Consider the following 27292-nt stretch of genomic DNA (forward strand, 5'->3'; position numbering starts at 1 on the left):
TATGTTATGATTGAGTGCTCTCTTATTTTTAATGATAAATCAGCAGTTAAAACATGTCAGCACATTTTAAAATGGAATGAAAAAACATCCACTTAATGACATCTACGTAATTACAAAGAGGCACTTTCATGTTTTCAAGCAAGACTTTTTTTCATGTTTTTAACAAATTTAACACATCTGACAAATTTTGATTTTACAAAAAGGGTATCCCTTTTCCCTGTGTTTCACAAACCAGAAGACATTCACATTAATACTGACATGGTCAAGCAACAATACATCTGGAAATGGCATGGCTGGAAGGCAACAACATGGCAGACATTTAATAGCCTGGTGTGTGGCCCACTGAAAACATCTGACCTGGGTTGAATTATTGCTGCAAATCACTGCAATTATACCTCAACCCAGCTTCCCCTGCACAATCGAGTCAACTATACACTTGTCTTGAACTCAGCACAGACACACACACAAAACATTTTTTAAGCAAATGAGTTGACCCAGGTCAGCTAAACATACAGCGCTTCCTTCTCTGGCATTTAAACTCTTCTCTAGCCTTCCAGTTTGGAGGATAAATTAAATGAATGGCATATTCCAGTTGCCAAATTTCATTCAGTGCTGAGAAAAGTCCATCTCACTGAGAGCTCCTTCTTGTCCAGCGAAATTCCAGAAGACTCTCCACACACACATAAAAAGGATGCAGATAAACAGAGAAGTAGACAGTGTGAATAAGGAAACCCATATAAGGCTGTAGATGACCAGAAAGATGCTTGAAAGCAAAATGTACAAAATACACTGAGAAGGCTGTAGATTGAGACCCATAAGTGATAGGCCCATGTCTGGAAGTGTAGCGAGGTGAGGAGGCTTCATCTCCTGTATTTATTAGGCTTTGGTTTGGGAAGAACACCTACTGATTTGTAGGTACAGCTGTCAGGAGGATTGGAAAAAAAGGCACAGTCCAAAAACATATACAAACAGTTGCTGGTCTTATAAAAGTAAGTAGTATTCCATTTTGGACAATAGCATCCAGTTGCTTACAAAAAAAACTTCTTCAATTTATTCATCCTTCATTCAGGAACAAAAAAAAATCTTCAAAGGACTCATTGCCTCAATCAATTCAGTCTTCATTGGCTTGGCATCATTGGGAGTGCAGGTCAGCAATTATGGACTTTGTTTTGATAAAGGAGGTTTTTTTTGGGATGCTCAGAAAAAGGACATTTTAATAATAACTGCCCAGATGGGATGGCACATGAGTGTTAGGGTGGCGAGGAACATTTGGGTTTGGGTAGATGCCAGCAGTGGGCGAGCTCCAGTACTGAGCAGTGGGTCCAAAGAAATTGGAAGAGGTGACTGGCATGGACGGAGGGTGTGGAGATACAAAGTTGACCTTCTGCTGGTGTGCGTGGTAGGAAGGCACATAGGCTAGGTCCGAGGGGTACTTATACATAGAGGACTCAGTGGGGTGCGGCTGCAGTGCCTGAGCAATGCCGTGGAAATCAAACTTGTAGGCGTAGCGTTTGCCGTGGACCTTGGTCATGATATTTTTGTCATAGTAGTAACGCAGCGCGCGGCTCAGCTTGTCGTAGTTCATGTTGGGTTTGCTCTTACGCTCTCCCCAGCGCCGTGCCACCTCATCCGGATCAGTCATCTTAAACTCGCCGTTGGTCCCCTCCCAGGTGATGCAGCCTGCATTAGCACTGTCAGACAAGAGCTCCAGGAGGAACTGCCACAACTGGATCTGACCTGAACCTGTCAACATAAAATACAAACAGTGATCAGGCACAGACCCCAATCACATACAATACTCATCGTTCACTGATGCCTAACTATGTATCTCTGTGACCGTATATAACGATCTTACCTGGGTTGGCAAGGCGACTACTGGTAGGACCCAGAATCTGGTAAGGATCTGTGGACAAAAAGAGTGCTTTGTTAGCCCACATACCGGTCACAATAGATGATCCAAGCCATATATCAAATTAGTGTAGACTAAATAAACAACACTAAGCAGCAGTTTATGATATAATCTCAGTAATATCTCTTCTGATTAAATTTCAGGGTAAAACAGTGACAAAGTGAAGAAACATGTTATTGTGCTGTGCACACCCTCTAAATAATGAGGTGACAGAAAGTCCAATTACTAGTTAATAGATGTGTAGCTGAGGGGTAGGAGTACGCTGCTTGATGGAAAACTGCATTATTAGAATGCCCCAAAAGTGGCTTTACTAGAATAAATGATAATTCTCATAATAACCATTCTGTTAACACACAGGAACGGTATCATCAGCTGAGACAAAGAAAGACGCCAAGTAGGCTGTTACCTGGCTGAGCCCTGGGCTGCTCAGTGGACTTGGTCACGTTCTGAGTAACCACTGGTGAGCCTGCAGAGAGAGAAGTAATCAGTGAAGAAGAAGAGAAGGAGACTTAAAAGGGTCCAGAGGAAATGTCAGTGGCCTGGCTACAGATAACCAAGCCACACATCGTGAAGATATGTCAGCAGAGTTCCAAAGTAAATAAGGCTTTTTAAGACTTTATTTTCCATTGTAATCTCGGGGGGTCTGACCCATGTGTCTAGACTGTGTGGATGCTGGAGCTGCCCGGACTGTGATGCAAACTTAAACAGTATTAGGTAGGGTTTTTATGTCCTCACCTTTGCCACTGTGCATGTTGTTGGACCATCCTGTCCGCCGTACGGCATCATATGAGGGATCTAAAGAAAAAAGAATTAAGAAAAAGTTGTTTAAAACATGACAGTGAGGGCAATTAGTGTAAAATTTGCTTGTTTATCAAACTCAAACTACAGTGAGTGCCTCATCTGACTATGCCCTTGCCAATCGCAAACCTTCAACAGCTACAGAAGGCCAGTAGAGATGCCTCTGCCAAATGGCATTAATAAATCTATCAAAACATTGTAAAAGATATTTTTCACAGGATATCTGGACATGGAAATGTGGTTTTGTTTGGCAAGCTCTGCTGGTTGAAATGTTGATGGCACAATCTTTGACAGAAAGTACAGTTGGTCGAGCAGCTTGCAACACTCAACGGCGACCACAAATAAAAACACTGATGCCAATTAACGTACAGCAGAGAGACACACACACATACATTCACACAAAGACAATACATGCACATAACACCTACTCTCATTTCCCACCACAAGAGGCTTTCATGAAACCTTGACAAACAGCCAAACTCACCCAGTTTGCATGAGTTCTACCTGCCGTGTGTCTGCGGTTTAAACCTGACTGAGTGTGAAGCTGGACAGCTTCCAGTAACAATCAATCACTCTGACACAAGCAGATAAAACAAAGCCTGTATCGTTCCCTTGGCAATGTCTCAAAAACACTCTGGTACACACACACACACACACAGTGCACCTGGCCAGCACCCTTGATGGTTTTGTGTTATCAAGGGCTAAAACACTTCCAGCGGTTGCCTGGACGGTGAGAAATACATACAATGTGCATTGTAGCCAGATATGCTTTACATATGTGTTGTGTCCATGATGCTGTACAGAGTGTTATCATCACATGCAAAACTGTTTGTAAGCAGTGTTCTCTCAGAGGGATTGCAGATACAGACGGTGTAATGGTGATGACCGAGATTGTTGACAGGATCAGATAGCTGTTAGAAGGTCAAGAAGCAATTCCCACCAGTGCAGACCCAGTCTTTAAGAAGCCGGCTAATTGGCGGTCAATGCTGGCACATTGAATTCCGTGTTTTATGAATCATCAGGGACTGTATTCATAAAAGCTCTTATCATACCACCAGCACTCCTCTTAAATGGTAGAAAGTGTTCTACAATTTCTATTCAGAAACTTGCTCATGGCAACTTTTTGTAAACAGCTAAGCTGAGCCCATTGTTTTGGATGATATCAGGTTTCATGAATGAACCGTGTCTATAGTGACTGAGGTGATGTAATCAATAAATTAGCCCCTAGAGGAAAACCTGTACGAATATGAAGCATAAAGAGGTAAAAAAAATGTGTCTCAGACAGAAAAATGTGGCTTGCATTTTGGTGATGATGAAATGCTGATGAAATAGACTCTTCGGTGTGTGTTAGACACACATATGTGTTTCTAGTTGTACTAATTCTTTCTCTTCAGTCCATTTACTTTAGTCATCATCAAAATGAAACCTACTGAAGTTGCTTTATTGTAATGTCCTGTATGTGATCTTGGTGCGTCTTATGTTCCATCCCTACAACGTTTAAGCCATTTCAGGAAGCTGCACTTTAAGTAATATTATTTGTAAAAACGCCAACCAACTTCAACAGCATGTTTGGAGTTTGGATGCCGTCCTGACCCCTACAAACTCATGCAGCCACAGCAGAGGACCATCAAATTACTACATGTGCAGACCTGTCTATACAGCATACAATACTGCCCTCCTGTGGAACAGGACATTTTGACATCCTGCTTTCTTCAAAATGAACAACAAAGAATCAAACATGTTGAATCAGTGATTATTTCTCCTTCCAACACAGTTCAGCTCAAGTTTGTTTGGCAGGTTTTTACAGCGGCGTTTTGTTTCTTCACTCATTCAAAATTCACTTACTTTAAATCCAATTATGTGCCTTGTGCTACTTTCAAAGGATTTTCTGTTGCGTGCTTCTTCACTAGCACAATATCCTCCAATGGGAAAGCTTCCTGCTGCTCAGGGACCTTTTGGTCCCTTCATTAATTTCTAACTTTTCAACTTTTAACCCAGCAAAGGATTCATTTCTGTCTGCAGACAAGTGAAGTTCTTCTAGATCTCCGTGACAGCACAGGAATAAGGAAAAATGAGCTACCAACAAAGGAGTGAATAAATTAGAATGTGATCAAATGAATTAAAGAATTTAAAGTGTAAAAGAGCGAGGGACAAAAAGAAGCAGAGGACGGCCGAATAACAAGCGGGCTGCCGTGGCTCAGCGGGGCTGTCAGGTTCAATCTGGTGTGGGCCGGCAGGATAGCCAAGGAGCAGTGACTGGGGGAGAGTCCTGGGAGACTTGCGTTTCCTGCCTGCTTTGCCTGCAGACAACCTCTCTTTGTTTTACTGGCCCTTTTTTCCCCTCTACTCACCGCCAGTCTCCCCCTCCACCCCCCCACTCCCCATCCACTCTCCACCACCCTGAAAAAAACACAACGGGGCTACCTACATCTACGTGCCGAGAGGGTTTAAGAGACGGTGGGGGAGAAACAGAGATGAATAAAGGAGAGATGAGAGAGAAACAGACGGATGAAGATATGTAGACAGACTGAGTAAGTGCATGAAAAAGGAAAAGGAAAAGAAAAATAACGAAGAAGAAAAAACACTGAGTCAGACAAAATCCACTTTTGGAATTTGAAAAGAAAACAAGAGCAGCAAACCCAGCTACTGTCTGGTATGGGTGAGAGGAGATACCTAGTTATACAGGCTGTAATGGCTGGAAGCATAAGCCCCAAACTTCATGTACAGTTCACGCTGTCTACACGTTTTGCATCTTCATTTTGGGCTGATTAGGCTAAGTGATAGGAAGCAGAAGTGAAAGTGCAGAAGAAGGAAGAAGCAGCAGATGTAAAGAGTGCAAAGTGGTCACGGGTACGCAGTGCAATCCAACCACGCAAACACAGACTCAAATGTGCACACACAGAGCCGCCTCATCAACCCCCCCATCCCCCCCATCCCCTTCCACCCCTCTCCCGCCTTCATTTTTCCAGGCCTCGCTCTGACTGAGACTTGAGCCAGTTTCCACTCTGGTCTGGGGTGTGGTGCACGCTCCTGGGAGACTTCAACTGCAGGACCAGTTAGTCAAAACAAGGCACAAGCGCTAGACAGAAAGGGAGAGAGTGACAGAGAGACACAGAGATCGAAGGAGGCAGGAAGGGGGAGAGAGAAGGAACGGGCTGAGCTGAGCTAGGCTGAGGACAAGATACGCAGAGAAAAGACAGGGGAGGGAGAAGAGAGCACTGAGCCAGTGGACTGTTTTTAACCTCTAGTCTGAGCCAAAGAGAGAGACCCAGACTGGGTAAACTTTTTTAATACCCATAATACAGGTGCGTTAAAAGCCATCTGTGCGAAGCAGGAGCCATAGGAGGAGGAGAATGATGGCAAAGTACAGGAGTCTGACACAGTGAGGAGACAGTGGGTGCACCAGATCAGAGAAGCAACAACAAACATTAGGACAACAACTTGAGGTAGCGAAGAAAGAACACATAATGGGACATTTTTCCTTTCAGAGGGCAAAAGGGGTATTATCATATAAGAGTATTCTTTCTTAAAAAAAATTAACTCCAAGCTAGAAAACTAGAAGTCATGGAAAGACTGTCTATAACGTCTGTACTGTAGTACATGCAAGCACCATCCCACCCACCCACACATACATGCCTATCCACAGGCAAACAGACCTAGACATAGACCTTAGAGACACACACACACACACTTTCATTGCTGCTGCATTCCGTGTTTTATATGCTCTCTTTTATTCATAACATTGCATTTTACACCACAGAGTCTGGAGCAGATTAAGGGTTGTCTCCTGCTGTATGCTCATGCTTACTCTACCCCAAAGAGCCTGTATGGTATTTGACTGTTCTCAAAAGGCAATATGAACTTGAACATCTGGCAGCACTGATCTGAGCAACTGCTGATAAAGGCTTCTCCTGAAGCAAGACACCTTTTATTGTTGAGTCACAATCTCCCCAACTTCAATTTTGAAGTTTTTGTTTTACTTTATTCTATTTTACAATAATTTTCTGATATTTAAAGTCACTGATAAGTTGCATGAATTTTGGGTGATATAGCTACGCAGGCCTTTTCTCAGCTAGAGGATGACAGAGGTTTGTCTGCATGTATTCAGCTCTAGTCTGTGTTACAGAGGCACATAATAGAAATCACCTCCTGTGAAAAAGGGGAAATGCTGCTGAAGGGAGGGACCCTCTATTCCTGCCAGTCCAAATACCTGGTGCTGAGAACCAGGAAGACCAGGGTCGTAAGGTGACGGAGCAGAATCTTATCTGGCCTGCCCATTAGTCTATTAGCTTGAAGCTGGGCGAGAACATGTACATGTCCTGGTAACTCTCACCATTGGGAAAGATAGAGAGAGAAGCACGCAGCATTCTCTGACACTTATCAGACCTAGTATTTCCTCTGCTGCTGTCTCGATAGGGCCTCTCATCCTGTGAGCAAGGCTATCACTGTTATTGCAGTCCTTTCTCCTGTCCCCAATGCTGACACTATATAGTCAATGTAAAGGATGTGTAGCTTTTCTTTTTTTTTTAACAGATACATAGCCTTTGCCTCTTCAAGTTGTGTCAGCACAAAATAATGTTTGTAGAGTGAAAAGGTATCTGGAGGAAAAGGACAGTCATCCTGAGCTGCTGCTGCTGAGGGAATTGTTCTTAGAAACTTAGCCTTGCTTTTGAAGGACAATTCATAGGCTAACACTACACACACAGTTATATTTCTGCACTATAAAGACATTTTGTAATATAAATGCTAACTGAACTCCATCCTGTGTTGTTTAGCCAGTTAAAAACAAACAGCTCAAATGTTAAGAAGCAAAGAAAGCTTGTCTTATCAGGGTTACTGTTATGTAACTTATACCCATTTTTCACTACAAAACGTGTATATGTGCTCTAAAAATGACAATGTATCCTCTCTGGACATTCACATACATACACTTTTTCTCTCTCCTGGCTCTGAGCAGCCAATCAGCCTTGTCTCCCCTTTTTACTGTATATATTGTTGCTTAAGCACCTGCCAGTGATGCCTGTCTTTCCAATAAATAACAATCTCATTCACATCTTCATGCCCCTGCTGCTGCTATGGAAAGAACTCATCAGCACTCTCCTATTGTCTTGTTGCTAATATGCCTCTATTCTGTGCTGTCACAGTGTTCAGGTAGCAGTCCTGAATAGCACAGTCTGCTGTATATCAACCTGGCTCATATCATTTTAACAACACAAAAGATGCACCTGCCCAGAGCTTTGTGAGTGGCAATCAGTGACTGCATATGCTTTGGTTTTGTAAGTGGTCTGTGTCCTCAAGTGTGTGTGTTTGTGTGTGTTCTTTGTGTTGATATCTGAAGCTGGCAGGAGGATCAGAATTCATGTCTATATTTTTGTCTTCTGATCGGTAGCAACAGTAGCAAATATACTCTCAGGCAAACAGACAGTTGGATGAAAGCACAGTATTCCTACCCTCTTTGGCAGCCAGGCGTGGGGACGGGTCCGTGTGAGATGGTGTGTTGTAAGATAATGATGAGCTACCTGCAAAGAGACAAAAGAGGTCTTTTTGTCCTTTAATGAATAGGAGCCCTGGGTGTCATTCACTCAAAAAACGCACATAAAAACTGGATAATTAAAAAAAAGGCTTCAGCATTAGCAGTATGACTTTTATTCTTTTAAATTCTATTTCTTCTTAATGTCTTTAAATGTTCAAGCAATCCTATTACAAACACAAACAAACAATAGCCAGCAGGTGGCAGTAGAGGGTTCAGCTCACTGTCAAACAGCACTGTGTAGCCCTTTTCATTTCTTATGTTCCTGTTTTGTCTTAAAAGAAATAATCTCAGATGGAAAATGATTTATGTCAAATAAACCTGCTCCAAAATAAAGCAAATCCAGCACACAGGCAGTCCTTTAAATGTAGGGGGGTGAGGGGGGGGGGGGATAACCCTGCAGCCTGTCAGCATTTTAACTGCAATTGCTGCTGTTGAATAAGCCAAGGCAGGGAGGCGAGAGTCCTCATATGGCTGCCTATTCATTTCACCTTATGGAGCAGAACTCTGCACTGCATTCCTTCACTTACACAGGCACCCTGGGCGGCACCAAAATGCTCTCTTAATTTTAGCTGCCCCCAGGCATAAATCAGCGAGTGGAAAAACAGACCCAAAAATGCACAGAGAAAACACAAGAGCAGTTACTACATGGAGAGTGTGGAGAAGATTTAGCACTAAGAAAGCTACGGGGAGCTGCTGAGTGGGGAGAGGATACCTTTTCTGAATGGAGCAAGCTGAAAGACAACCTTAAATGCAAATAGAAAGAACTCTCCAGCTAAGTTTGTGAGGTTTTCTAAAGATTCGATGCAGGAGGCTTACCTAGCATGCTGTTGCTGCTGGGGTTGGGGCCCACAGTGGCAGACTAGGGGTCTGTTTTTTTAAGGGGTGGCTGATTGTGGGGGGGTGCTCCTCAAAATGTATTTTAACCTCCCAACACCCCACCCCTCCCAGTTCTACCTACTCCATGGGCACCCTCAAGGCTCTGGGTCTAGTTTAGAAAGCTGGGGGCCTCAGAACAGGGGAGCCATTGTATGAGGAAGGGTCTCTGCACAGCAATCAAATGCAGCTCCCCATACAAAAATAATTCCACACGCACAGAGTGTGAGGGGGCAAACCAGCCACCAAATCTTTGGAATGAGGGGGAAAGTGTAAGAGACAGATGAACAGGCAGGGGGATGAAGGAAGGAGGAAGGGCCTGTTAACCCTTTTCCTACTGTGTGCCACATATGTGGGCTGACCCAGACAGGCAAACAGGCAGCATTGCTGAGAAAACCTCAAACCATCCCACAGAGAAATTCAGGACTGCTGCATGGGAGAGAGTGAGAGTGAGCGAGAGAGAGAGAGAGAGACGCCGCAGCTGACAGTGTGGTGGAGGGAGTCTTGGCTGTGCTGCCTATTTATTTGGACGGCCTCTTCCTCTTTCAGAAAACAAACATGTCCCGGTAATCTGACAGCACAGTGGGAGGACTGGCCAGTGTTCAGCCTTTAAGACCCTCACTCTTTCTTTGCCTCTGCAGTCACATCTGCTCGGAGTCTGTTCGATTACATAACATCCACAAACAATTTTCTTTTCTCTCCTTCCTATGACTGACGGCTCGTTCAGAAAGCCCCGTCCTCCCGTTTGACACACATATAATGCTGATAGATATTTTTCTGGGCCTGTTCAGTAATGTGATGGACCTCCAGCAGGCCCCTGCTGTTTATTCTGTACAGCTATATGATACCACTGCCTCAAACATGTGGTCCAAGCTTTGTCAACAAACTAAGGGTCTCAGTCACTCAGGATTTGGGCATCTTGCCACCGTTATGGCTGAAAATGTTCCACCCATGCGTTTACTGACTTGGTTAGGACACAAACATTACTTGGTTAGTTTATGAAAAAGATCCTGGTTTGGGTTAGATCCATCCATACTGTTAGAGACATGCTACAAAGAAAACTCCTATCTGCAGCCATGATTATCAGCCCCACCTCAAACAGGACATATTACATGTATTTATTCACATGAACACAGGAGACTGCATAGAACACTGTTCTACAGTATCATCCCTTGCTGTTGTTTTCCTGGAGTGGATGTGCTGTAATAATCATGTATTACTTCCACAGACTGTGTCTACTTTTGCAGCAGCAAACTACTATTTGCTTCTTTGTATTATAAGCTGTGTTCTTGTATAAAAATTTCCATCACACCCCCAGTGCATCATCTGGAAGATGCAGGATAACAAAACTGGAAGCCTTTAGGAAGCCATTAAGCAAGGCTACCAGCAATATTTTACGTTTTTTAGTATAACTATGAACAAGATAACAGATTAAGTTAAACACTTATAAAGGAAAGATGATTTGTAAACTGATTGGACACACATGAAATTTAAATAAACTACAGACATCACCACCTCCCACTTTACATTCTCACTTTCCCACATACATGGTGTTTCCATCAAAGTCCTATTTTGTAAAGCTGTCCAACAAAAGCTTTTATACAGACAATGTGGACAGAAGGAATGAAAGGAATGAACATAACATGCATCCAATACAACGGTCACCATTTTTTAAAAGATTTTCCTAAAACAACAACCGAGACCTCATCGTCATATGTCAGCTGGACACCTTCAGATAGACGTCCCTATGGTTTTATATAGAAATGTATTGTTGTATTTATAGTTTTATTCTGAAGTACTGAATCTGACGTGTGTGTAGATTTTGGAATTATTCTTTTTGCAAATTTGGATGCAGCTTTCTGATAAGAGCGTGCATGCAATCACTTCAATGAACCAACAACTTAACAAAGTATCAGCAACTACAAATATTATGCATTTCTAAGCATCTAGCATCAATTACGTTTCCGTATTTACATGAATAGTAACTGCTTATTTTCTACATCCACTTGCGCTAATGTGATATGTACATAAATTTCTGCAGGGCTAAGTGTCTGGACCCCAGCAGTCAGTCAAGTGAGCGGCCGCAGACTGCTCTGTAATGGTGGCTAAGCAGCAGACAGCTAACAGTAAAGGGCGCAGAGCCAGGCTGTTGAGCCCCTCTGCACCAGTGATAATCTGCCAATAGAAAGAACTAATGCAAGGGGAGCTCAATAAAAATGTTGTGAGGGAGAAAGAGGAGAGAGAGAGTGAGTGAGAGAGCTCTCCAGACCTCCTTTTTCCCTACTCAGCCTGCGAGCCCAGATGTTTATGGTCTGTATAAACTATTGAGGGCTCGAGAATGTCCCCCACTCCGGAGCGAGCAGCAGCAGTGCAGAAGCCCAGACTTATCGCACTTCTCTCTCTCTCTCCCTCTCTCTGCCTTGACTCGCTCACTGTAAATCCATCCAGACACACAAGCAATGGCGACAGCTGGGAAACAGAACTATTGCAATTCTCCAACGGCACTCAATCATGACCATCTCGGACCGTTTCCACACACTTCTTAAAAATAGTTCAGCCCCTAACATTTTTTTTTTTTTTTTTTTTTTAAAGATTTCACACTCCCTTTCTATAACAGTCATTCTTGCTCACACCATCCTGCCCTTGTCCTCAAATAACTACTGGAAAATCTGTCTATTACATTTCTTTAGTAGATTTGTTTCTGCCTTCACCCACTCTGCTCCTCTTGCATCTCTGTGTGTCAGAAGATACAGCCTCTCAATGTCTGAGGTTTGTTGCTCTGCACTGTTTCCAGCACATGTGGTATCAAACCGACCTACATGGGTGCGATAAAGCAAACAGTCCGCAGTCCCTCCCTGACAGACTAATTTGAACAAATTCTCAAATTGCACCCCAAATTGAAAGCACATTGGGGTGTGGGCGGCCATCACTTATAAAAATCTGGATAAGTGACCAACAATGAGGCCAAAATAATGCACGGGCAACTACCCTTGTTACTGCAAGCAGCTGGGTGAGCCAGACAGATGTTCAGGTTGTGCCCATAGTTGCACTAGTGTGGGTGTTTGAATGACGTGGCAAGAATGTTTTGTTATGGTATGGCTGTAGGGTGGGGAAGTGTGTCCCTGCCCTTTGCCAAGTGCACATACAGGACTTAATGATTCAGAGGAATGTTAATCACAGGTTCAATAAACAGAGCCAAGCACACACATTGAGCACCCAGATGTGTATGAAATGATTGCAGTACCCCCTCGATGACTTTTTATTGGAAGAAGAATGGAAGCTGATGGAGGTGATGAACTGGGTTTGGGGAAGACATCACATGACGTGTAATCACTAATACTTCCAGGGCTTTGCTGAGTCTTCCCCCTCTTTCTCTATTTTTCTGCGTTTGGAAGCTTGCCCCAGCTCACATGGGCGAAGCCAGAAGTCTATTTTCTGGACAGGATTACTCCTTGTCTATAATAGTGTTTGTTTGTGCTGTGGAGTAAGAGAAGAGAGAATGGCTTTAGTTTCCAAATCATCAGCCCTGCAGGGTCTGCATAATGCCTCCTCTTCCTTCTCTTTTTCAGTCCTCCTCAGACGTTCATTTACTAACAATAAGTTGGTTTGCCCGTAGGCTCTGAGTGTCAATAATACAATGCTCAGAGAGTGGCTCCGAAACAGGTCATTCAGCCCAGGCACGGGACCATTCAGCTTTCTGATTGTTGGGAATGGATCCAAAGCAATTTCAGCTGGCAAGTACAGAGGATTCCCAAGACATCTATTCTGTCTCCAAAACACACAAGGTCTAAATCAAAAAAAGGGCAGCAATGGGCAGAGTCGCGATGCAGCACGCCTAAGCCGTGGCTAAGTCCCGCAGCCAGTGGCCATAATGAAAACTGCTCTGCGGAGTGTGCCCAGTGGCGGTCAGACAGATCCACCCGCTGCAGCACTGCACAATGAGGCTGTTATACTCATGACAAGCATCTCTCTCTGCCCAGACAGAGTGCATAGAGAAAACTGTTGACACCCACAAAATACAGTTCCCATTACATCACATCTAGGCCCATCGCAATTTTTTTGAGAGTAATGTTAAATTTAGTTGAGCCATCAGTCACTCCACCCAACGTGCTGTCATGGTATTCTGCAGCCGCAGCAGAAGTAACTCTCACTGCTCAGTACAGGATGGGACAAACTGTTTTTGTAGTTAACAGAGGACATGCACAGTGTCTGAACTCGACTCCACTGTGTATTCAAACCATAGCCCCTCCAGATGTTGTATCTTATATTAAAATGTCATTTACATACAGCCTCAGAAAATTGGCTTCCTTTCCCGACTGAAACATATGAAGCAGGATTACAGTGAGGTATTCTTCAAAGGTAGGAGGCTCAAATTTGGTTGCCTCCATTGCAAATTGCAGATCAACTTTCTCTGCCGTGCTGAACATACTGGCCTAGCGTGATTCCTGAGGCAATGCACCTGGGCTTCATCTTTCTGTGGACCATGTGGAATAAGGCACAGCAAAGTGTAGTGGGGGATGTAGATGATGGTTATCTTGAGAGGGGAAAGAAACCCTCTTGCTTTCCATAGCTCTGCTTAAGAAGGGGTACCCATTATGGAGAAACAAGTTTCCAGTAAAAGCAATTTCATTGTTTGTTGACGGTAACATGAATATAGTGTGGTGACAAAAAAAACACTGTTGTTTGGCAAATAAGATATTTTTTCACTCTTACTTCTCATTCAAAGGGAAAGAGGCTTGTGCCCTGACTGAAGGCTAATTTTGATTTCTATTTTTGACAGATGCTCTGGCAGACTTATGCTTGAACAGTTCTCACACATAAATGACAAATAAAATTGCCTGTCGAATGAACGATGATTTGGTGAACTAACAAATGAAGGATGGGGCATAGAGTGAGGATTAACTGTAGTCCAGACTCCCACCCAAGAGGCAGAAGCTGTTCCCTGTTAGATCCCTATTGTCTTATTGTTATTAAACATGTATTTCAAGGCAAATTTATCTCATTTGCAACACCATTCTCCCTCATTTTCCTGGCATCAGTAGTGGCAAAAGAGAAGGTTTTACACAAGAGGCTGCAGAGCTACTGCCCTAAAAGTTAAACCATTACTATGGGTGTACAACAGTAGGAGTGCAGCAACAATGCAGTCCATTTATTGTGCAATTTTCTCTAATTTCCTGTTCTGTTTTCTATTAAACATTTACTTCCAGTGACCAGTTATTCAATTTCATTTTACAGAGTTTTCTCCTTTGCTAGTTGTTACAATTATTTTGTGCAAAGTTTACTTACTTTCCCTGAGGTAATTGAGATGAGAGAGGAGCACTTCTGCATTGTACATGGTGGTGAGCCGGAGGAAGTCGTCCTTGCTCATCTTGCAGAGCTCCTTGCCGTCTGTGTTTTGAAACATTGCTGTGTCGATGTCTAACAGGCTGTACTCCTTGATTGCCCACTCTAGCCACTGGCGCACATGATCCTGGGACCACAGTGATGGGTCTGCAGAGGGACAGAAGAGGAAGAGAGGAAGCTTAGTCCTGACTGACAACTGGGAAAGTCACATAAGGTAAAAAAGACATTAAAGATTCTTTTAACTTTTTAAACCTTAAAATGGGTGAGTGAATTGCCAGGTATAGGTCATCTGTTCTCAAATCTCTTTCTGTGTTAAGTTGTGGATTTCCTCATATAGCAACAGAGTATTTGCAACAATTGCTTGACCTAAATCTCATGCACCGTGTGGCCACTTTGGAAACCAAACTTACCACTTGTGGTTAAGGAGTGGCACCGATGTGGATTTTTTACATTTGATTAATACATGAGTAGCCTTTCGCATCAGTTTAGAGCTTGAATAGCCTTCAAAATAGAAAAAGGCTTAATTCCATTTTAGTTAAATAAATAACAGTCCTTCCTTCTGGCTTTCTGACTTATGCATGATCAAGTTATGTGTTAAATTACTTTAGCCCTAAAACTACACTTGTTACACCCTGAACTGTGTTATTGCATTTGCTGGAGGACTGAAATTGTAAAAGCAGTGAAAAACTAAATAAGTCTGGCAGACAAGCACACACATCTACCTGCAGGTGCCCCTGTGGGTTACATAAAAAACAATACTTTACACCATGAGCCAGGTGAATAAAAACAGGACTCATAAAACATTTACAGCATTGCTTAAAAAAATATACCAAACAGGGGCATGGTTCTGCCTGTGATCATAGTGTAATAATGTAGTGAATACCTCGCAGATCAGTTGAATATAGAAATAACGAATAAAGCTGTGCTCACCTGCAGGTACTATAACTCTCCGCTCATTGGTGGTCATGTTGGGGGGAGGGGCGTTCTTCTCATCCATGTAGTTTCCATAGGTCATCTGAGATGTGTCATTACCCCCCACCAGCTTATTACATTTACCCACACTGCAGTCCACTGGAGACTCCCTGCTGCGCACACACACACACACACACACACACACACACACAGTTGTTGTAAAAATATTATCAGCAGATAAATTGGGTGTTGTTGGTTTTCCTTTCCATCCATTGACTTTGGCATGAGATATTCAAGCCCTACACTTGTCTGGGCCAAGTACATCAAAGATTAGCAGCTTAGAAGTGACTGACTTGATGAATGATAAACGACAACAGCAGCAGATCGCCTGTAGGTTTACAAGAGGCTGATTGAAAACTCGTCTCACAACGTAAAGCATACATGTCGTACCTGGATCCATTCATGTGCTCATATTCTCTCTTGACGTTGACCCGCACCGGCTGGTTGATCCACTCCTGCTGTGGGGGTAAGGGGTTGATTTTGTGGGTCTGGCCATAGTCCTGGGTGCCAGATGCAGTCATGTCTGTTTTGGGGAGAGGGGCAGCAGCAGCGTATGGAGGCTCAAATAAGGACTGGTCTTCACTCACCACTGATAGCGCCTCCTAGAGGTGGAAGGACCACATGTTATATGTTACCAAGTGAAATTGAATATACACTTTAAATGGAGAGTTTAACAGATTTTTTCTCAGTAAATTTGAACCTTGATCCCGTATATCTGTGGATGCTCTCATTCCGTAGCTTAGTTTAGGACAGAATCTACACAAGCATCTTATGTCTGTAGCTTCATACTAACTCACAGGTATCAGGGTGTTATCGACCTCATCGTCTAACACTCACAAATGTGAGCAGATACAACTCCAATCTGTCCTTTGACACTACCCAGAAACTTGTGATGTCAAACTCTCAATCTCTTGTGTATTTTTGTTTACAGCAATTATGTGCAGTTATGGGTCATATCGCAGTCTGGCATCCTCTGTAGTTTGTGTATACAACCCACGTAGCTTCCTGTTGATGTTAGGATGACTTCAATGATGCCCACAGTGGAGTAAGACAGAGCGGCAAGATACAGTGCTACAGGCATCCTAACTTGCCAGCACTAAAATACAATACTTACAGCTGCTAATGAGTCTTTAAAACTAACAACAAACAAAAGCTTATAGTTGATTATAATCCCCATTTTCCTGATTTCTGTGTTGTGGAATCACGATCAGTATCTTTGTATTTTTACTGCAACTCCAAAATGGCCCATCAGACTTTAGTGTGTCTGTCTTGTCTGAGCATTGGGCTTCCCTCCACAGCTGAAGACTCAACAGAAGCAGGGGGGGTCATGGCTACACTGACCCCTCTGCTGTGGCTCAGCTGGAGCAATGTAAGTTTATTAAAGAAAACAAACGCAGAAACTCTGGGCTGGCCAAGATATTGCATGATTTCAGCATGCTCCTCGTGTAATGTCTTGGAAGTAAGGCACAGATTATGCAGTTGATGTGTTCCATTTTTAAGGCATGCAGATGTCACTGCTCAGTGTTTGACTGTGAACAGAGTTGGGCAGTGACACCAGCTCAGATCTGTGCCAGTCATTTCAATGTCACAGTATGTATATACAGCTTAATGACTTGATGAGTAAGCTTTTGTCTTGTAGTTATCTATAACAATAAAACAAGCAAATGAAAAAAACAATAAGTGAAACTATTAAGAGAAATCATCACAGTCATAGTCCTCTGAGGATTGGGCTCGGGTCTGATGCACATCTGGATCTGATCTGATGGCACAACTTAGACCGAGACGTGTCTAATCCCTGAGGACTGAATTATTTCATTCCAACATGCCACATATCTGCTTCAGGGGGAAAATGCTACTTGATATTCACTGATCAATATTTCCAACATGCAGCCGTTGCATTCTTTAAAATGTTGCTTTTATGAAAGTGAAATCCTCGTGATCTCACATAACTTCTGTACTATTCCTGTCTAAGACGTTTCATGCGAGTGGAAAGTTTTTACTTATAACTGTGGCAGACGTTTTCACTGGTTCAACTGGATATTCTGCTTCTACTCTACACCTACACAAAATACTACAATAACTAAACTGCAGGGATGCTCTCTTATTAGTTCCATATCCACACTGAAAGTCAGTTTTGGAACCTCAGTAATCACAATCTGTTACTTTCATGTTAAATGTAGCTGCTTTCTAAGTTATAAACACAAAAAAAATGACAATGCTTGTACTATAAATTAAAATCTAAAAGAAGAAATGATGATTTGTGTTTGGAATGAATTCCAAAAAATAAGGAATTTACTCAGTTTCAGTGAACCCCTGAAAAAATACATCCCATTAAAGGTTAAGATTTTTCTTTGTAGAACATATTGACTAAAATTGCATACTACAGTTTGTACACACCTACACAAGTAAAGTTATATAAAATATATATAAAATAAAATATAGATGTTAGGGCCTGCTTATGTATCATTTCATCAACAGTGAGTTTGTTATCAATATGATAATTAATGATTTTCTCCGCTTTACACAGTTCTAAATGCTTGTAAGGCTTGTGGCACATGACAAATGTAAAAAAACTGTAGGGATTTCATAACTTTAGGTTAATGGGTGGATTAAAAAAAGCTGGACCTCTCCAGAGCATTTAACCATCTGCTAGAATTAGATTTTCCAGTGATTTCATCAGAGGATCCATCATAGTCTGAACACTGGCAGCAGGACACAGTATCTGAGCAGAGCACAGCAGCTAGTCTGTGGATGATAAAGTGTAAAAAGAGTGAGGGAATGTCTCATTACGGCCTGATAAGGGCTTTGTGAACTATTTTGACTGTTGCACGTTACAGTGACATATCAGCCTGCGCAATTAGAGTCATGATTGACAAGTGGTGTGTGCCTATCAAGATTGCAGTAGGCTTTCTTTCTTTTCTTTTCTTTTTTTAAGTAGTAACACACCATTCTAAGAGGAGACACTGGATGACAGAGCATTCTCTGTGTTTTCTTTTCGGTATCAGCAAGGAACACACACACAGGCTACCAGTGAGAGCCACTATGAGTACAGTGTGAGAACAGTGTGTCACTTTCAAGCCCCACAGATGAACTTCTTCTGAAGGATTTTAAAACTTTATTCTTTAAAACTCATTCTTCTCTGTAAAACCAAAATTATATTTTTTATTTACAGTATATCTTTTAGCTGTTCCTCAGACAAATGGGGGGAAAAACAGCAAATCAATCATAGCTCAGTCGTGAAGCCCCCGGTATGTGCATTGTGTGAGTGTGACACCTGCTGGGAGCCACCTCTGTTCTGTTTACATCAGCCCAAAAGCCTATCTCCCTAAATGCGTCACGACGCGCGTCTGGAGCAGACTGGATATATGCAATAGCTCCATTTCCAGACTACACGTGTATCTGTTTGGCGTTCACACACAGCCATCTAGCAGGAGCCACCCGGGAGGGGGGCATTCCTGTCTTTTGTTTAAGGAGGAAGAGGAAACCTGTCAGGAAAAGATTGTGTGGAGCAGGAAGCTCTCATGGCTGGAGAGTCCTTCCTCTCTTTTAGAGAGCATGAATGCCGCTAGCAGCCAGTCTTTCATACCCAAGGATTCAATTATGATTACATTAATTGTCACAAGTTGCTGCTTTGTTACAAGAACCCTGGCTTGGACATTTATGTCCTCTTGCAGCATAACATTCAGTCCCCCTCCAGCACAGAACAAAAACAATCGCAACAGTGCGAGCGATGAACGACGCGATTTAAGTGACTATAGTCTATATGTAGCCTGACATTTTTGTCTGGCCAACGTTTACACTCCTCCAAAACTCACACCACACCCAGCCGCCACAAACCAGCTACTTGAAATTTCCAAAAATGAAAACAAGTCACATCACTTTTAAGCAACAATGAGACGGAATCCAGACTGCTGCATTCTTCTGGGCTCACACTTGTTAACCGGAGGACACAGACTGAACGCATCGCAGGGTGAAACTAATAGGGACTTGCCATTCAACATCTGGTGGCTGCAGCCATAATGCATCTGGAATTCGACTGTCGGGGGCCAGTAGCCAATGTTAATGTAGAGCAGCGCTCTACCACTACCAAGCATACCATTTCAAAATAGTTGTGCAACTATATAGAAGGAGAAAGCCAAGGTATCATTGTGAAGCTTGGTGGTTTTTATGTGTTGCAAACTAGTGCAGTTACCGCATGAAGTTACCAAATGACAGCTTTCCTTACACTTTCACAAAACGCTCCCTCTGCCAGCGGAGCGACAGCAGTTACAATAATCATCATCATCACACACACACAAAGCTGTGAGTTCTGTGTTAAACACCAAACCGTCACAGATTTTTTGACCCACCGCGGGATATTCGGACCGAGCCGGGCGACGTGCCACACCGCTGTTGCGCAGCTCGACACATCGTATCCAGCGCTACATCCAGTCATGGCTATTGCTCAATCTCCGCAAGCCCAAACTAAAGCAAACCGTTAAACTCGCTGCTCTCTTTTATGCCTGTATCGCATAGTCAAGAGTGTTTTTGCCTAAAATCATCAACAACTGATCTGTGCCTTTCCAGACGTGCGTAATTGTGCGCTCGGTCCCCCCCCAAAAAATCCAAAGCGTGATTCTGATTTAGTCTTTAATCCACAACACAGAGTATCCTCACAACCAGGCAGCTTATTCAAAAAAGGAAGACGGATACATTCAAAGAAAGAAGAAAAGAAGGAAATCTGGTTACCGCTTCTAGACCGAGAGAAAAAAGCCGCTCATCGTCGCCAGATTGGAGGTCCCAGCTCACAGACAGACACAGAGGGGCATTTCAACCCATTGCTTAAAAAAAGGAGGCGCAACTCCGAAAAAGCAGTCTCCCACAAACTCATACACCCCGCTCTCCACCCTTACCTTAATAGTTCCGTCCATTTTGCGCAATTTTCCGCGGACCCCGACAATATCCCAAACATGACACGCTCCTGAATTAATTCCAGTCCCCGGTATGTGGCGGAGAGAAAGAGACACTTTTACCGGATTGAGTTTTTTCTTTCCTCTAAATTTGGGAAGTGAAGTCACCACTGTTGAGAAGGTTGAGAAGGAAGCTGTGTGTCACCGAAAGCCCTGCCTTCAAAAAAGCAGGATACTGTCCCAGAGAGATAAGCAGGGAAAACAATTGAGTGTTCGCTCCGCTGTTATGTTTTTCTGCTCGGAAATATTTACAGGATGGCTGCCTGCGTTGTGCACAGCCATTGCTATGTAGCCCGCTGTAGAATAGGGTTGTGTGTGTTTTGCTTTCCCAGTAATGTCACAGATGGTGTGGAAGGGTTTATTATTTGTCTGACTTATAAATTATTTTGCACACATTTAAGTGAGCTTTTTAATGACCCAGGACTCAGTTATGTGATTTTTTTAGGTTCACGACTTGCATCTGGCCATTCCTCCATTCATCTGAACATCAGCCTATTCATGATTTTATTCTTTATTTCATGGTGAAAGTGATAAACTTAGCTTTCACGGTGGACAGATGTTTCTCTCAAACCTACTGCTGATGGAGCTTTAAATCAAAACCTGATCACCTATATGGCAGGAGCTATTGCAACTTGGTTCTTTCCTTTTTTTTTGTTACAGCTCTCTATGAAGCCTCTGTGAAGTTTTCCTGAGACACCATTAATAAAATCCAAGCATTCAGCTCCTAACCGCAACCATAATCTGAGGGTCTGCGCTACACGTGTGCGTCTGCAACTCAGAGTTGGACTGAATGGATGAAATGCAGCCTGCGTCAACAAAAGACGCACCAGACACAGAGACAGCTGTTATTTATATTATTATTAGGATCAATAATGATAATTATTGCACTCGATATTGTTACTCAACTGCTTCTCTCTACACTCCCCTTGAACCTCGAAAGGAAAAATCCCCTAACCCCCACCCCTACATAGGTATGTTTTCTTTTTCTCTTCGTCTACCCTATGAAATTGCCCTCATCAATTCAAGCACAATTTTAGTGCTGATGCTAGACACGGAGCCAGGTCTGACCAGACCAATAACACTTTAAGAAAAGTCCATTGTCATAAATTTATTGCTACATTGAGTAGGTCCGAAGACAAAAGAAACATAGGCTATATATTTGCCTATAAGTATATTATGAGGCTTTAAAACATTCGCTTGAACCCAGATTGTATTTTTCCAATTGTTTTGGGGGTTTTAACAAGCCCTAATAGCTTGATTTATTAAATTAAGTCATATACAAAAACGAAAAAAATATGTATGCGAATGTATCCCATCATCCTGACAGCTTTTAATGTTATACAGTTTTTGCTGATGATAAAGCCGCTGGGTATTTCTTGCATGGGTATAGCGGCCCTATAGTGTGGCCAAACAGAGTTTGCGTCGCCGCAACGACTGACAGCAGGGTCGGCCTGTCTGCTCTCGACTTGGGGGTCTGGTGGAGCCGTGGGCCCCCACCCCTTGGGACCACCACATCTGGATCCTGCTAAGGGTCAAGGCTTCTCCTGCCTGAGGCCAGTTCAGGCTCGTGTAATTAAGGGAGACACCTTGTTTAACTCTTCAGTGACTGACTTGGTTTCTTTTTCTGTTTTTCTATACATTCCAATGTCTGGGGCTTTTGGTATCATTTTATTAGAGGAGAGGCTGCTGATAAAGGGAGAGATTATTTAAGGGTTTGAGCTGTTACCATACAGAGCTTTACGATCTCCATAAACCACCTATAATATATGCTTCTTTGGATCTACCTCTCGAGTCCAACATTAGATTCGATTGCATAATAATAATTTAAATACGTAATAAAACACAGCTGCAGAATGATGGGATGACACCGTGTTTCATACCAGATCAGCTGTCACTGTTACATTAATGCCATCCCAGGCTTATCAGGGAGACATGGGTGGGCAGGATCTACCATGATCATAATGAATACAGTGGTAACAAACATTTTGGAAGGCCAATAAACAGATGCAAGTTGGTTTACACAGTGAACCACAGAACATCTGGCTTGACGCTGGAACTAGACAGCCAGACATTTCTTCTTACACCACGAGTAGTAGCTCCTCTGTCTCTCTCCGCTGGGGCAACAAGCCAGAGGTGGGCGGACACTATGCTGAGTTTATGTTCAGCAGCCCTTCAATTGTTATAGGCCCTTCCTTTCTTCTTTGGTTATATGAAATTCTACTAATATTTAATGTGTGGACAAGTGAATTCATACACTGTTAGAGTATTTGTCAAAACTTTATCAAAAGGACGGATGGGGAGAACAGTAAATCTCTTCTACTGTTTTTATTTCTTATTAAAAATCACAGGACACTTTTTCATTGTCTGTAAGTGTTTACGTTCATTTTTTCTTTTTTCTTTTTTTCTTAGCCACACATGGAAACCTCATCTGGCCATTCCTGAAATGGGAAATCACATATCTGAATGTTATTCCAAAGAAGAAATAGGCCCAGTCCATGTGAGCACTGCTGTTTATTAGACTGCAGACTCGTATTCAGATCATTCCTTCTCTCGGGCTAAAAGACAGCCCGAGTCAAAATACTCAGGGCAAAAAGTGGAGTCTGCAGCGCATATAAGCACGAACTGTCTGGCCCCTCGCTCCAGGCCATAATTAATTTGAGATTTATTTTTATTGGAGAGTTCCAGTCTCGCCTGGCCTTAACCAAACAAAACCAAATGCTGGGCCGTGGATTCGCTTGAATGGGGAATATTTCTTTTGAATTTTTGTATTGAGGCGTGCCACATTCTGACCAACATCTGACTGAAAGCAAGTGAGCCAGCGAGTGCAGGACATTGCACGCAAAAAATACACGTCAAATCAGATTGATACAGTATTACTGGACAAACAGAACTAATTGACTTTTTGACAACGAATCAATAAAGACATGAGGTGCAAGACATTCGAACAAAGAAATGAAAAAAAGAAGAAATCACCTCTGTCTGCTCTTTTTTAAATGGAGTAGAAAAACTCTTTTCAAGTAGTATTTTCTTCCTAAACATTCTCTGCTATTCAACTCTCTCACAACAAATCGGGAATTGTTCTGAGCCCTGAAACGCTGAGTTCTCTCAGCAGTGGCACAAACGCTGCGCCTGGATGAAAGGAGCCCTTATTCAAAGGGGGAATAAGTCTTCAAAACATTAACAAGTCGCCCTTGGAAAAATACCTTGATTATGAAGATATTACCATAGCTCCCCTCTGCACAATGGCTCATTTTAATGAGACACAATCCACTCAGTCAACCTCGGCAGAATATTATGATGGGCGCGTCATGCACACCCAAAATCTACTGACACTTGTTGACATAATGTATATAATATATAATGTATATAGCCTAATATATATGTATAATTATATAATATAGAATACGTGTAGCATTTGCAGGTTGGCGATTCATGCTGCGTCATGTGATGGTTTTATGTGAAAACCAGATGTGCTTTATTTACATTCTCAGGATCGTCGTGCAGAGAGAGAGAGAGAGAGAGAGAGAGAGATGGGGGGGGGGGGGCATGACGTCAAACATGATAATGAGCCATAACAGCAGCATTTCTTTCTTTTCTTTTTCCTTTTGTTGGATTAAAGCAAATAAAATCGATCTTGGGAGAGACCACAACAGAGCCACATTTCAACAGTGACTTTATACAGTGTAAACATAGACATTTTCATCAGAGGGAACAATAACAAAGCCTGTAGGAAGGCCAGGCCACAGGTGTTCACGTTACACCTGCCTGTAATGTTACAAATAACATAAAGGGCGTTTGATGATGATGACGTTTGTCGCATGAAACATTTTGACTGTTAAACAGTTCAGGTTAATTTGTTTTTTGTAGATGTTTTGTTGGAAAATATGGATCACTGTCTAAGAAACACATGAAAGGAGCCCAGTTTGTCCCTCCAACTTTACCTGATCCAAGAGACGGTGGTGTCTTACCTTGACGTAAGACGACGTGTCAGGGACAGTCTGAAACATGTCTACTTGACAGACAGGCCCAAGGGTGCTCAGTGTCCAATGGGCCCTGAGAAAAGGAAGGAAAACATATTATTATTATTATTATTATTATTATTATTATTATTATTATTATTATTATTATTATTATTATTATTATTAACAACCATAATAAATATTATATTAAGCGTCAGTTACACTTGACATGACAGGTCCGTGCTGCACTGCAAACATTCGGGTTTTGTGAACTCCCACATCGAGTTCACCACTTCCACCAAAATAAAGTCAAATTTACTTAATGTCCCCTCTGTTCCTCACACTCCACGCATACTGCCTGAATTCATCCATGACCCCATAGATGGGAAATTACACCACTGACCCCAACATGGCTGAATTAAAAGTCGCCCAATAGGAGCATGGGGCAGAGAGAAGAAGAAGAGGGCCCCATCCCAACCCCCATCACGTTTTCCCCTAAAGCTTACCACATATTGAAACACTTTTCGCTTTAATAAGTGCAGCTTACAAAGTCTAGGGTGAAAGGGCACTTAGAGGACGGTGTTTTTAGTCCTTCCCTCGCTCTGCAATTATCATGAAGGCGGTGGCACACAACATCACAAATGGCTGTTATATAGACTGTGTGATAGAGCAAATGAACGTATATGAACCCCTATATTGGCATTTCAGGACGCACCGTTGAAGTTGACCATATCTTAACAGGTCCTGTGGGACATTTCTGTCCCTGTTCAGTAGTGCAGTGCATGCTCGGACCTGTCAGCATTATAAATATACAGACTGGGCCTTTTCTGTGCACTGTTACTGGTGAGCGTACGTCAGTCTCCTACAGTCTGGCCAACGCATAATGAGCAAATTGAAGAAATAAATAAATAATGAAAATACTACACTACACGGAATCCCTGGCACATGATAAATTAACCAAGGAAAGGGGGATTATGTTTGAATGTGGCACAGTTTAAATACTTGTAGGGAGCACCTTTTTTTTGGTCTTCTCCGCTCCTTCAGGCAAACGCATGGCTCGCCTCATAAAGTCCCCCAAATGCATCCAATTTCTACGCGGTAAAAAGCGCATAGGATACCGCATCTGCAGCCAATTAGGCAGAGGAGGACTGGTGAATAACGGCGTGAACCTTCCTCCTAGACAGCCCCGTGGGCCGGGACCCCTCTAGTGTTACATTTTAAGCATCTTGCCTTGCTGTTATCCATCATAAACGAGAGCCAACTGATTTTCAACTATTTCTTCTTCTTTTTTTTCAACTTAGCGACCCAACAAAAAGCCCATTGTGTTACTTTTTGATTCCACAACTCAGATTCAACTTTAAATGCGTTCTGATGCAGCGAGAGAGAAACATTAACACTGAGAGAGGGGGAGGTGGAGGTTTCATTTCACTGTCGGCGAAACTCAGTTTTGATCTATCGAGGTGCCACCTTCAGCTTTTTTTCAGCGTGACTGCGCATCAACAAAAGATAAACAAAGCAGTAAAAATGATTGACTGTCCTCCTGTGTGCGCGCTACGTTGCAGAGTTTGCAGCATTGTGACAAACGCGACTTGAGTTTTTTGTGATTTCCTCACTCACCTGTCGTTACTGAGCCGTGGGGTCTGTGGATCGTTCTTCTGTTTTGTTGGATCGTGCTTAATCTTTCTCGCTCCAATTTTTAAATATTTAGTCCCGTCCAGGCAAAGCCGTTTTCTCGATGAGGATGACAGTGAGTTATTTTGAAAGGGGCGAAAAAAGGAGCGCCGGGTGTATGAATGGAAATGTTAGTGAGATGGGAAAGCCGCGACCAATGAGCAGCGAGAGAAAACCTCCCCTTGCCTGCAGTGTGAGGCCACTGAACCATGAAATAAGGGAAAAGCAGAAAGAGAGAGAGAGGGGGGAAAAGAGCCCCATAAACCTGATTTATAAAGACTTTTGGTAAAGCAATGTGTCGATTAAAATGCAAAATATATGTTTGTTATTATTTATTAGAATTAAAACACAACACTGCGAATATGTGCGCAACATGTGGAGAGAGAGAGAGCTTCCAAAGCGCAATAGATCACTGCGCAAACATCTGTCTTATTATATCTCCTCTCAGCTTAAAGTTTGTGCCTGCTGGACTCTATAATAACTATATTTTTATCTGTCAGATTTTTGATGGAAATCACCAGGATCAAACTTGACTCAGGAAGTCAGACACTCTTCTCAATTTTCACACATTCCCTAATGCAAAATAACGCACCACTCACTTCAGTGACGCTGGTGATGAATAGCCTCACATTATAAATTCTGACTTGTATTCATTCTAATAATCAGGCCTGCATCTATCCAGGAGTCTCTGCTCAGATACATTCATTCAGGTTCCTGCCTGTCCTCATGGTGACAGCTCCCGCAGGAATACAGCAGCAACACGAGTTCCTCTGCAAGCGGGGTTTGGCTTTTCCTGCTTAAGTTGACCCCACTCAGTTGACTAACTTCATTTCCTCCACACCGCTGCCCTCATCTTAGACCAAGAGTCCCCCCCCCCCCCCAAAGGATGTGGGGCAATTCACGGTGAGGAAAGTCGCCCAACCATAGCGTTTTATAGCCTCATCAAGGTCGCTATTTCACGCAGAGCAAGCAAAGTGAAGCAGAGGAGTCGCCTGTGTAACTTGTTGCACTGTGAGACGCGCTCTGTCAAATATTGGGGCTATTTCATATTGTATAGAACCATCCATTAAAAGCTCTCTCATTCGTGGTTATTTGATATTCCTCTACCAAATAGTGAGACCGGGTCATACTCCTGACGTAAAGTCCATTGAAAAATGTTTGGGAAGAAATTTAATAACAACAATCCATTATGTTAAACAATCACATACAAAAACATCACAATCCCTAGACACAAATATTATAGTAAGGACTGGCTTTACATATTTTTTTTTTTTTTACAATGTTT

At 42.6% G+C, this 27292-nt stretch overlaps 1 protein-coding gene across 5 annotated transcripts; it reads right to left on the minus strand.

The window, feature by feature from the left end:
* fli1 (Fli-1 proto-oncogene, ETS transcription factor) lies at positions 1-26156 on the minus strand. 5 transcript variants are annotated; one of them, XM_028418858.1, is made up of 10 exons: positions 25954-26156; positions 24346-24430; positions 15819-16030; positions 15387-15538; positions 14400-14603; positions 8158-8226; positions 2645-2704; positions 2316-2375; positions 1856-1903; positions 1-1743 (listed from the first exon to the last, which is right to left on the minus strand). In XM_028418858.1, exons 2-10 carry the CDS (start codon positions 24382-24384, stop codon positions 1214-1216), a joined length of 1374 nt encoding a protein of 457 aa, XP_028274659.1. In that variant the 5' UTR covers positions 24385-24430; positions 25954-26156; the 3' UTR covers positions 1-1213. The 5 variants fall into 5 exon arrangements, with proteins under 5 accessions (XP_028274659.1, XP_028274658.1, XP_028274661.1 ...); XM_028418857.1 differs by having other exon boundaries at positions 15387-15541; positions 25954-26155; XM_028418860.1 differs by lacking the exons at positions 24346-24430; positions 25954-26156 and adding an exon at positions 20321-20484.
* Between the last annotated feature and the right edge of the window lie 1136 nt (positions 26157-27292).

This window comes from Parambassis ranga, chromosome 13 (assembly GCF_900634625.1).
Source record: "Parambassis ranga chromosome 13, fParRan2.1, whole genome shotgun sequence".
Classification (NCBI taxonomy): Eukaryota; Metazoa; Chordata; class Actinopteri; family Ambassidae; genus Parambassis; species Parambassis ranga.

Bases quoted from the DNA above. Each gene is read 5' to 3' on its own strand.
- fli1 (XM_028418857.1), bottom strand. From the start codon at position 24,384: ATGTTTCAGACTGTCCCTGACACGTCGTCTTACGTCAAG. The intron at 15,542-15,818 runs GTACGACATGTA...GTGTGTGCGCAG, and splicing joins GAGCACATGAATGGATCCAG to CAGGGAGTCTCCAGTGGACT. The intron at 1,904-2,315 runs GTAACAGCCTAC...TTTTGTCCACAG, and splicing joins GCAGCCCAGGGCTCAGCCAG to ATCCTTACCAGATTCTGGGT.